The sequence below is a fragment of the Panthera onca genome, chromosome A1 (assembly GCF_046562875.1).
Source record: "Panthera onca isolate mPanOnc1 chromosome A1, mPanOnc1 haplotype 2, whole genome shotgun sequence".
NCBI classification, from domain to species: domain Eukaryota; kingdom Metazoa; phylum Chordata; class Mammalia; order Carnivora; family Felidae; genus Panthera; species Panthera onca.
Window position 1 is genome coordinate 100894189 of NC_138339.1, and position 13154 is coordinate 100907342.

General features: G+C 39.0%; 1 protein-coding gene across 2 annotated transcripts in view; it reads right to left on the reverse strand.

The window, feature by feature from the left end:
• Positions 1-13154, reverse strand: part of ARHGEF28 (Rho guanine nucleotide exchange factor 28) — a 305098-nt gene that overhangs the window by 14945 nt on the left and 276999 nt on the right. For both annotated transcript variants that reach the window (XM_078449013.2, XM_060635551.3), the window contains one exon: positions 12751-13051. In XM_078449013.2, coding sequence (XP_078305139.2) covers positions 12751-13051 — 301 coding nt within the window. The remainder of the gene's footprint in view (positions 1-12750; positions 13052-13154) is intronic.

Sequence of the window (13154 nt, forward strand, 5' to 3'; positions counted from 1 at the left end):
TATATATAAGGAAACAAACATATCAAGTTAACTACTTGCTTAAAATTTCATAGGTAATAAATGACAGATCTAGACTATGAACTGAGGCATAATTTCCAACCCTTCTCTGTCTTAACCACTATGCCAGTCAGTCATCTCCACTGTTCAAAATTAGTCAACGACATTGCCTCGTGCATTCATTTGTTCATGTATGCATTCAAATCCCTCACTTAAAAATGAAGCACTGATTAACTGATTAACTCAGGTAAAGTTCGTTACATAAGAAAATACACGTTCAGTCTATTTTTCCTGAAACTTGGTTTAGGAGGTGGGAGATGGTGGATCCTTTATCTTCTACTATCTTCAAAAGTGAGTTTGAGAAACAGGAGAATATTCTATCACCTACTTTTATCTCAGGAACATATCTGGCCTTGGTCATTCTGGCCCAAAATGGTATTGCCAGGCAGGTTTCAACTCTTTTCTGGGTCAGTGTTGATTAAGTCATTTAATCAAGCCCTTCAGGAAACACATTTTCTGGAACTTTCCTGAACCATACATTCTCAAAGTGGGCCAATGGATTCTCCAAAAACAAAACAAAACAAAACAAAACACAACTTGCAGATAATCTAAAAAAACTAAAAATTCCCAATACTATCACCTAAAGTATTATCAATTTATAGAAGTCCTATAAATTTGTTTGAGAAAATATTTTAATTGTGGGTGAGTGTGACTCAATCCTAAGTAGTAGGTAAGAGATTGACTCTGACAAACATATCTGCAATATTTATCTATTAATATATCTGTATCTCTTATCTGACAAGCATAAAGGGAAAATATTTCAATTTACTAGCAATACCATTTGCAAAAATCCTTCCATACTCTTACCAGGAAGAATGACAACTTCTCAGAGGAGAGGAATTTTAATGTGGTTTTTCCCAATACTTCCTTTGCTCTCAGGCTCACACAGTTCAGTTTCATGCTTTCTCCATTGATTAAAGCATCTCAGAGCAGCGGAGGCTCACAAAAGATGAATTTAGTACCTGATATTTAACAATGCATTACCCTCAGGCTATTTGATCAGCTTGAAATAACTGAAAAAAAAAAATCTTTTTTAAATGTGTGAAGACAGTTCAGTGGAGTACCCTAAAGGCAAGCTAAGAGCCACCCCCCAGCCCTGACTTCCAGGATTGCCGCACTCTCCTTTCAAGAGGGCTGGGAGTTGAGCCTGCAGTCCCCAGAGAGAGACATCAGGGTACGACTGCACTTTTTCACACTGGAGCTTGGATCCAAAATGTGGCCTCATTACTACATGCCGACTAACAGACCATCACATTTTGGCCAAAATGTTTGTTACGTTCTCTCCATCCCATCTATGTGCCAACGAAGAGGCGTTTGCATATGCAAAACTTTGGGAGCGTATTTTAGAGCTCACGCTGAACAGAAGCGCCAAGCATCTAAAAATAGAGGATGAGCTCTACTTGCCAATCTGGATAATTTCACAAATAATCAAACATAGTATAGCTTTGGGAGGAATAAATTTGTCAAGAGTCAGAAGTTTAACCTACTCATGGGAAGTAATACAGCTCTGAAAACTTCGGTTTCTTAAAAGAGGGTTCAATTTTAATCAGATGGGATATACATTAAGCTTCCATATTCTTGTTATAAGAACATCCGCAAAACAGAACCATATGGAAGCAAGTAAAGACAACACAATATGCACACATCCAAGAGTTCAGGCTTATATAATTTTAAGAATGTTTAATAGTTCCATATTTACTATGCTAAAATAAGAAGAAGAAAAAAAAAAAACTCCCAGCATAGCTAAGCAGTTAACTGCAAGGGCACATCTGAAATGACAAGAATATAAGCTTAAGATCCTAAACACGCAGATTCCAGAAGCTTCTGGCAAAGTCAAGTATGTCAAGTCTCTGACTTGTAATATCACACCATCCCATCTTCTGCCATCTGCCTCTAGCAAATGTCAGCATATTCCCAGGATGGAAACATGCGTCCTTCCTGAATCATTCCTACAAAGACTTCAAAAACACGGCCTACTGCAGTTGAACGTTATTGCCTTGAATTCATAGCCTCCTACAGTAATTCAGAAGAATCCAGAATTCCCTCATCTGAAAGACTAGTGTCTAAAGTGAATGAGGCAAACACTTCCAGACTCCTGCACTGACAGTCCAGTTAGGGCCAAACCATCTTTGAGAAGTGGGAACTACAGGAACTCACCATCTACAAGAAAGTACTGAGGCTTTCAAGGACATGTCAGAAAACACAACGTTAAAATCACCTCCCCATTTGGGGTTTTTCATGAAGAGGTCTTTGAGCTTGCAATTTCTGTTTTCTGTCGCTGGTGGATTTATGAGACTCTCAGAGTGCAATGCCCTTACTGCAGTGTTACAACATTCTGTGTGATTAATTGATTGCAAATCATTGCACAGGGTGCCAAGATCACTGGTAGGAAGCAGGTCATTAAATAAAATTAAAACTCTGCCAATGTTTTGCTTGTAAACGTTACTTCCAAAGCCTTACAGCACCATTTCTTACAAAATGGCCTCAATTCACTAGAGAAGCAGAGTGTCCTATATTTTTGGCCGATGATCCAAATATTCTGTATTTAATCCAAACATCCAGCATGTTATGTTTTAGGAAGAAAAAGCTGGAGCGTAATGAAATTTGCACAAAGAGAGCTATGGAAAAGAGTCATCATGAAAATAATTAAATTTTGCACAGCCTTACTGTGAAATTGTTCGGTGAAAGGCCCAGAGTCCTGCCCTGCATAACTGGAAACTTTGTAAGATTACATTTTTCCTTAGGTAAATCTTCAAACCAAGCATTAACATTTCAAATTAAATTGAATTAATCTCTCATCCAGAAAGAGAATGGATACTCTGGTCCCTTATCCAAGGAAACTCAACAGTGATTTATCATGGCAAATTAACATCTCCAGAGATCAAAACTCGGGCCCAGGCTTTTTTTTTTTTTTTTTTTTTTTGTATTATTATTATCTGGCTCAAATCTGTGCAAAACAACAGGACAAGATGTCCCCCCTCAGCCAGCTATGTCTGGGAATTGACCATTTGAGAAAATATGGTGCCTTTCAGTTTGGACTAAAGCAAAGGGATAAATTTCTTAAGATGCCACCACACTTAATTTTAAGATTGTAATGATAAATATGTGATCTTTCAGGCAATATTTTAAGTCAGACAAGTAGAAAGTCATGCCAGAGAAATTGGATCCCATTCTAGGAGTAAATTTAACTAAGCAAATACTATTTGTTTTGTCTGGGGAAATACACTGGACTGTTAAATAGGATTTAGCAAAACAAAAAGCGTTTAAGAAAGTATTTCGCTGATGTTGAGCTAACTGCCCATGTTTCATTTACTGGTGTTTGAGCTACTTTATGGTTAAAAAAGAAATACCCCAATGAACAGATAGGCTAAGTTACTGATAAAATAGTTAAATGTTAAACTGTTTCTGTGCCACCTTCCTAAACGACAGCAAGGATTCATTTCTACTTGTTTAGAATAAATTAAAGCATTTTACAAAGAATACATTTTCACTTTTTCAGTTTTCATTTGCTATCCAAGGCTGGATGGGACTATACATAATGTTCTAAACGGAAAAAAAAACCTCACATAAAAAGATGCTCTAGAGTTGTACAATCTGTTAAATAGGACTGTACATCAGTAAACAAATTCATTTCAACATTAGTAAGGAAGAAAAGTTGATAACTCTTAAAGTTTGTTGCCTAGAATCCAAGTCATGTATTAAAGGCAAGGAGCAAGCATACAGTTGTCCTGACATCTAATATACACCTGTCTTACACGTTTTGAAACTCAGTGCATCCAGTTAGCTGGCCAGATACTCATCTAACTCTGTCTTTTCTCAACCTCTTCCAATGTCTCAGTAGAGTCCAGCTGTGTGGCTCAAGCTCACAGTCTCCATCACTTCTGCTAAAGAGTACGGGCCTTAACTCCTTCATTCAGGTCGTAAATATTTATCAAATGTTCATTATATGCCAAACCGTGTGCTTGGTGCTTCTGATAGAGCATTTAACAAAGGAGACACATGTAGTTCCCCAACCCCATGAAGCTCATTCTATACTGGAGCAGACAGACATTAAATTATTACACATGTAATTAATTCAAATTATGATGAGTGCTAATAAGAGGTACTTCCTGGTAATTCTGAACCTTGATTTTTATCAGTTTATCCAGGACTAATAAGAACAAGTTGATTCAGAGTAACCAAACTCAAAAGGAGATTAAGATCATAAGCCGAAGCCCTATTTTTAAATTTTAAAGTGAGGAATGATTCAAACTAAAATACTGTTGGCCGTTCTCAACACTTCTTTCTAGTAGAAAAACCTACTCAGGGAACTCAAGTACAAGATTTCCGGGGCACATACTGACATGATGCAACCAATTAGGGTTGGATATTCTGTAGCTATGGCAGCTCTGTATCCCAAATGGAGATTTTTCAGTCTTGTTGCCAGAGTTATTTCTTTCAGTTGGTTCTGGAAACACAGCTGACTGATGTAAATTCTTCCTCTACAGAAAAGAACAAAGGGAAGCTAAACCCTTGGCTGTTGAGACTACCACGCAGGATAGTTCTGGTGACATGTAACAAACACCTCCTCTCAGACCGATACAGAAACACGGTTACCCTTAATAAGTGATTTCCATTCTGAGTTTTAAAAAAGTTCCCCAATTTAGGTATTTTTTGTTCACAATCTAAATCTTACTGGGGGGCACCTGGGTGGCTCAGTTGGTTCAGCATCTGACTTTTTTTTTTTAATGTTTATTCATTTTTGAAATGGGAGAGAAGGGAAGAGAGAGGGAGACAGAGGATCTGAAGCAGGCTCTGCACTGACAGCAGGGAACCCAATGCAGGGCTCAAATTCACAAACCATGAGATCATGATCTGAGCTGAAGTCAGACGCTTAGCTGACTGAGCCACCCAGGCACCCCAAGTATCTGACTCTTGATTTTGGATTAGGTTATGATCCCAGTATTATGGGATTAAGCCCTGTGTTGGGCTTCATGCTGAGCACAGAGTGTGCTTGAGATTCTCCCTCTGTCTCTCTCCCCTCTCCCTTCTGCCCCTCTTCCTCAGTCGCACTTGTTCTCTAAAAAACAAAAAACAAAACAAAAACAATTATGGGGCACCTGGGTAGGTCAGTCAGTTAAGCGGCCGACTTCAGCTCAGGTCATGATCTCACGGTTCGTGAGTTTGAGCCCCATGTAGGGCTCTGCATTGAAAGCTCTGAGTCTGGAGCCTGCTTCGGATTCTGTGTCTTCCTCCTTCTCTGCCCATCCCCTGCTCACGCAGTCTCTCAAAACTGAATAGACATTAAAAAAAATTTTAATTAAAAAAAATAAAGAAAAACAAATAAATCTTATTGGCTTTAGTGACATTTAGGAAACAGCACACCAGCCCTGAATCACAATCAGAACTATTTCCAGAAGGTAGGAAGGAAGCAGATACTCTTCAGATCCCAAGACATGCCACGCCTTTTTTTCCCCTTTAGTTCTGTTAACACTTCCTTCCAATTTGTACAGATGGGAAACGAAGGCTTAGAAATCATGTAGCCATAGGAATGAGAGTTACTGTTTCAACTGAGGTTCTTGAACATCATGCCCAGCACACCAGGGAAAGGGTACAGGCTGGCTGCTCTGCAATCACCTAAGGAGAATTTAGATACACCAATGTGTAGCCTCACCCATGTCCTACCAAATGAGAATCTTTGAACAGAGGGATTCATACTTTTATTGCATTTTTTCAGAAACCATGAGGCACAGTCATCTATAGTAACCATGGTTTCAGCAACCAATCCCACCTATGACACCTTACTTCTCCAAATGTAGCCTCATAGTTAGAGGATAGCCCTCCATGACATAATCACAGGAATGTGGATCTGAGGTCAGGACAGTAGGGGGCTGCGGGGAGTCTCTCCAACTTTTAAGCCACCAGCCTTACACTCCAACCTTTCAACTCTATCTTTCTAAATTCATCTTTTCACAGAGACTCAACAAAAAGTAACAGACAAAAGTCGCCTTATTTGAAAAACAGCAACATTAACTGTCACAAGACTGCTGTAAAGAACAAATAAGACCATGAATTCAAATGTTTTTAAGTGGCATGAAGTGCCATATTACATTATTAATTCAACCACAAGTGAATTGAGATGGAATTCCAAAATGAGGAGTATAACCTTTTCAACTGAAGTGGATTAAAAAAAAAAAACTTACTTTTATAAATAAACTTTCACTGGAACACAGCTAATCTCATTTTTTACACATTGTCTGTGGCTGCTTCTGAGCTACCATGGCAGAGCTGACCATATGCGACAAAGACCTGATATCCCGGAAAGACAGAAACATTCACTGCGTTGTCCTTTAAGAAAAAGTTTGCCACCTACTGAGCCAGATGGTCATATTCTTCTTAGGCAGACATAAATTAACAGTCCTCAGCTGAACACTTCACATTTGAAGCAAGCCCTACCAAATGGAACCTCCATTGCAAGACAGACAGAGGGGTGATAACAGGAGTCCCAAATTCTGATCTGTGGAAGGGAAACCTTTGCTAGTTTTGGATCACTGTCTCATGACTCAATGAGACTGACAGGACCACCGCTTATCCTTCAGGTATGTTAAATACATGAACGGTTTCAAACTTCCCTTCCAAACCCAACCCTTAATCACTGTGAAAATAAAGCCACACTGTACTGGAAAGGTAAAATGTGTAGACCATAGACGACATTTATGTTGATATGTACATTTATGTCTCTATTTACATGGAAGTATTTTTTTTTTTTCGTGTTTTAAGCTAAGGATGACCCAAGGCTAGGCCTAACCTCTGGAATCATTCATACCGAGTGGACTCACTTCAGCAGCTTGTTGAAACCAAATTGGAACCCAGGGTGGGAATGAACAGGCAGCCACATGGCTGGCTGGCTGCCTCTGAATCCACCCACCTGCTGTTTTACTCTCCTGCTGTGTACTGGGCTCTACGTGCTAAGGCGGGATGGCCTTGGCCCAGTTGGCTCACACAGCCAACCTTCCCCCAGAGAACTATGCAATCAGGAAGTTGGCAGTCAGCACCGGGGGCTCACCAGGCTCTACAAGCAAATGGCATGTTTCCCTTTCCTGGTACAAAATCTGCAAAAGGAGAAAGTCAATCATCTACACTTGTCAGTGAGAAACATTAAAATTAAGCCTCTGAGTCCAATTCTTTATAGTCTTGCCATGGCGTGGATTACCGAGAGCAAGTAATACTGTGATTTCCTTTAAAATGTTCCCAAAGTGATAGTCAAAATTCCACAGGAAAAAGAGTTGCCCAGTGACTTCCCAGTGTTGACTTCTATAAACTCCCATAGATCTATCTAGACAATAAGTTGATGTCATAATGAATGTTCTCAACCCTTCCATTTTTGGTTCATTTAAGCAACTCAAAATAAAAGCATTTACTATCCCTCTCATTCGGAGAGAGAGCTCAAAATTCCCAAAGCTCCTTAATTAGGACCTTTGTTTGGAAATATGGTCCAACGAATCTATAGACTCAGTATTTTCTGACCCACTTTCTATGTGTTGACGTCCAAGATTGATAATACATCAATAAGCAGATATAGATTATTTAGCACAATTTTCCAAGTTCAATTCACTCCCCCAACCAAGTAAATAAGGCTCACAATGTAGTTAAATTATAGTTCAACTCTGGTACGTTAAAAAAAATTAAAAGCCTTCACGATACCTACAACTATTGCCATGAGAAAAACAATGATTTTACCCTGTGTTAAGGGCTGAACTGTATTTCCCACCTCCAAACTCACATACTCAACTCCTAACCCCCATTACCTCATAATATATTTGGAGATAGAGCTTTCAAAGAGGTAAGCGAGGTCATCAGCATGACCTAGGTGATTGGTCATCACCTAAACCATTATTACTGGTGTCCTTAAAAGAGGAGGAGATTAGGACACAGACATGCATGGGAACAAACCAAAGCAAAGACACAGGAGGAGGACAGCACTCTAGAAGGCCAGGAGAGATGCCCTCAGCAAAACGAACCCTGTCAACATCTCCATCTCAGACTGGCAGCACTAGAAACACGACCACGAAGAAATCAGTTTCTGTTGTTTAAGCCTCCCTGTCTGGTACTTTATTATACCAGCCCTAGCAAACTAATACACCCCTCCTTTCAAATACACCTTGGTCCTTGAAGTTTATACTCTCCATTGCCAATTTCACTTTTTTTGAGAAACTGCCTGAAGGTCGTTGGCCAACCTTCTTTCCACACAGATTACACAAATAGGGTGCGCATTTCTGAATTAGGGGTTATTTTAAAAACATGAGAAATTATCATACACTCACTTCTTAAAAACTGTTACCTAAATACTAACTACAGTTTAGCTTTTTATTTGGAAATTTTTCTGTTTTCTTTCCTTATGTAAAAAACACACCAATGAAAGTTTAACACAGCTGTATTAAAAACAACATTGCCAAGATGAAATATTCTGAATACAATGCTTTGAATTTTGATAATACTTTGATGGGCACCAAATCCTAATGTGTAATAAAGGGAAACACTCTTTTGGAATCCAAATTTAATAAAATTATTCTTCTTCCAATAGCAACATGACTAACGCATAAAATTTGGCTCTTGATTTAAATTTTATCATGTGCATGGCAAAACCATAATGCTTTAACTATATTGAAAAGAAACTTTCCAGGCAATCTCGAAATAGTGAGGTACAGATAAAAATATAACTGAAAAGGGAGACTAAGAAGATTTCATACTAATTTCCATACCATAGAGTGTTTTGCCTGGTATTTAATGAAAAAAAAATCAAATGTAAAGTAATAGAGACACCAAATAGTTCTAGAATTCTAAAGGTAAGAGGCAAAAAAAAAAAAAAAAAGAAAAAAAATCACAGAAATAAATTATCTGTTTTGCCTTTAAGAAGAATAGTAAAGTTGAGCATTTCATGGGTCCAATTACACAGCACTTGTCCTACAGGGACTATATTGTTTAAAGAAATTCAAATTTTCTGTAGTCTTATAGTCTTCTAGTAGTTTGTGTCCCTGAGTACAGATTAAGTTCTTAAAACAAACATCTCTTCCACCATAAATAAAATCAAACTCCAATTTGGATTCAATATTCAAATACCCAAGAATTGTGTTCACGAAAACAACTTCCAAAATTGGAGAGTAGAGTTCTTTAAGGTGCTGACTTAAAAAATATTTACAAATAACATGGAGTTATTATTATTTTTTAATAGTTTGTTTATTTTGAGAGACAGAAGGAGAACACGAGCAAAGGAAGGGCAGAGAGAGAAAGGATCCCAAGCAGGCTCCACACACAGCACAGAGCACAACACGGGGCTCGATCTCATGACCTTGAGATCACGACCTGAACAATATTAAGAGTTGGATGTTTAACCGACTGAGCCACCCAGGCGCCCCAACATGGAGTTTTTATTATGTAACATTAGAGAAACAAATGCTCTTTAAGAAAATGTGTTTTATCTGAGGGTTGATGGGGGGTGGGAGGGAGGGGAGGGTGGGTGATGGGTATTGAGGAGGGCACCTTTAGGGATGAGCACTGGGTGTTGTATGGAAACCAATTTGACAATATACTTCATATATTGGGAAAAAAATAAAATAAAATAAAATAAAATAAAATAAAATAAAATAAAACTAGAAAAAAAAAAAGAAAACGTGTTTTATGGGAAAACAGTGAAGCTGAAGGGTATTTATGGTATCTGAAGATGCTCAGAATCCATGCAAGCACTGGCCACCACGATCCCAAATATCTAGAAACATTTTCCAAATGGTAATGCTAAAAAGGAAGGAAGGAGAAGAAAACCACCACCACAACTGGCTGTAATTGTGAACATCCTGCCAGGCATTATGGCAACATTTATTCCACTTCTACTCCAACTTCTATAAAAAGTACAATTCAAAACAGCTTTCTAGAAATTAACAATGTGCAGTGTAATGGTGAAGAGCATGGGCTCCAGAGCCAGTCTTCTTGGGCTCCATCTGGGGCTCTACCATTCACCAGCTGTGGGACCAAGTCACTATACCTCAGGTCCTCCTCCCAAATGGAGATAAGAACAGAGGCATCTCAGTGGACTGTTGCATTAAATGATTTCTCCATGGAGAACCGTAGTCCAGTCCTTGAAATGCGGTGTCATATAATTGGTGGTGGAGGCAAGTGGTGGAAGGGTAGTTCAAAATCCAATTACAACCAGAGCACGATAAAGTGGCCGGTGAAACTGAACTGAACAAACCAATGAAAATTCCCATCTATGGGACGTCTAAACACATGCAAGAATTTAATTGACACACAACTTTTTCCGTCCGGCTTACTGTGCTAGAAATTCACATTTCCGCTCATCTGAGCTGATCATATGGACACGGTATCGAAGCACACAAAAGAGCAAACGGTTCTTTAAGTAGGTGTCTTAATACGGCTGACCTTAAAGCCTAAGGGTAAAATCCTCAGCACGGCATTAATGAAACATGGCTAAATGCACATTTAACAAACACATCAGCCAAGAGCATTAGAGGCAAATGTTCATCAGGATATCGTGAGCCACAGGTCCTCAGTGGTGGTCACTGAATGACCACTAACCCAGAGATTCAGCGGCAAAATGTGCCAGGGAACGCTGACGCTGCCTCGTCCTTAATTCGGGCACCGGACTGGGATTCTCTCCATCCGTATATCCTGGGCCCGCCTCCGCCTCTGCCAGCCCAGAGCCTCCCCCTTGCCCCACCCCAGGGTGCGGGAGTCAGGCGAGAGCACCATGGGCAGCTTATTTTGTGCTACTTTCAAATTTAAAAGCTGTGAAAGCTTGAGAGTGGTTGGAACCATTTTATCTGGCCCTGACAACCCTCTTAAGAAAGTATATCCAATTTTCATTCCACTTCTCTATCACCTCCTAATCTCTTCCCCGTCTCTCCTCCAGAAAGTGCTTATCACGTTTACCTCAACAAATATAAACAGGGTTGGTTTTTTTTTTTTTTTTGACTAGTTGCAAAACTCTAGTGATTAACAGCACACATTGCATTCTGATCTAATCCCTACTTACACACACACCAGGATGTTCCTGAGAGATTCAGGCCAAGGTTGATTTTCCTCTCTTTTGCCAATGTCCTCGGTGTCCTTGGCCTATGCCGGACACACGATAAATGAAGCATAAGTACATTTTCTCAGCATTTCCCTCAGCTATCTCTAATTTCTTACATGTGGAGAGGCTGGTTTTGGATATAATCACTGTTTATTTCCTTAGTACATTTTCTATCTCCTGCAAGGGTGCTGCCAAATGTTTAAAAGCTTCATCCTTTGAAGCACAAGTCAAAAGAAAAAGATGGGAGCTATACAAAAAGAGAGAGATGCCGCTTTTAAACAAAAGCTGAATGTGGTTTAACTCACACTGAGTTTTTGAATTATACCAAAGCCGGTATGCGAAACCACACTGCCAACAACATTAAAAACACTGTCAAAAGCAACTTAATGAATCAACACAGCAAAGCAACAGTCACCTAGAGAAAGCATTCTTCAACGGGGTCTCCACAATACTAAAGTTGCAAGATAATAAAGGGGTCACGTTCTCTAAATTCTACCTATTTAAAAAAATCTCAATGAACCATTCCATTTTATTTGTTTTTATTCAAAGGATGTTTGAAATGAAGCTTCAAAGAAGGATTTCATTCTCTCCTACACACTGACAAGAAATCAGAATGTTACAGCAGTCACGAAATAAGGCAAATTATCATCCACTATTAAAAATTCACAACTTTTGGATCCGTCACCTATCAGCTCTCAGGCAGTGTTGGAATTGTCACTCTCTAGTTCAGAGAGGCTGAGTACCTTCGAAACTTTCCTTCGCTGAGAAATTATCCCACTACCAAACTAAGAATATATATAAAGTATAGAAACAAATCTGTGTCAAGTTCTGAAGATCTCTACACTATTGCTTGTTTTATGTTTCTGAAAGATTTTGCTGTCAGTGATTTATTTCACATCCATGTGGCCAGCCATTTGTTTATTCTATTGCGTGCCATCTGTTTTTCAGTAGAGAGGTTTCAAGTTCTTCTCATTCCCTACTTCATATCCCCTAGAAAACAATTTATAATAGACATAGATTTAAATCACTTGGATTCATGTGGAGTTGGTAACTGGAGCTGCCTTTCATTTATATTTGGCAAATGCTTTAATGGGATTAGCAAATTGTGTTATTATGAGGTACTTATGGAGACACAACACTTTTTTTTTTTAACAATGACAAATGATGTTAACAGTTTCATTTTGAGGTGTTTAATAGCAGGAGAGATTTCACTAACGTTACAGGAAATTGCCCTGATAGGCCATAAAGTCCTAACACAAACCCTGTCTATATCTTTTATTTCTGAGAGCCGAGTATGAGTATCGGGACGTGGTAGGGTCTACAGTGAGGAATAACTTTACCTTAAAAGTGAAGCAACTTGGTATCTATCATTTAACCCACAGATCTGAAAACACTGTCTGGTTCTTACACCTTGGTGACATCCTCAAAGCCCTCTAACCATGTTCCGACTTGGCTAGAAGATGGCCCAGACTTCACCAAAAAGAAGTTTATGCCACAAACTCCAGCTCATCAGAACCAGTTTATTCCCTTTCTAGGGCTCGCTTTGATTCACTCTGAAGAAGAGCCAACCATTCAGACAAACAGCTTCTTGCTGAAACTATACAGATGATGTTTAAAGCATTAATTACCATTTGTACAAGAATCCTTGCTGCTTTGGTGGAGAGCGGGTATCTGATGACAGGACCCAGCAGCTGTCCACAGTTCATGGTTGACATCCAAGGGCTGAGAAACGTCCAGGTGGAGGTCTACTTGATTTTCACTAGTCCTTACCAAATCCGAATTAGATATATTCTGGGGATAAGTGGCATCCTGATGGACACCCGATGGAGTCGATTTGTTGTAAGTGTTAAGTGACATTTGTACTAAAGCTTCATTAATGAAGAATGAATTTTCATGACACAAACTCTCGGATCGATTAAGTTCCATTACCTGTGTAAGAAAATGCAAAAAAGTACAATAATTTCTCCAGCAATTTGTGCACATTTCGTAAAGTATTTATTTCTAATAGTTCTAGCCATCAAGATTTTAATAA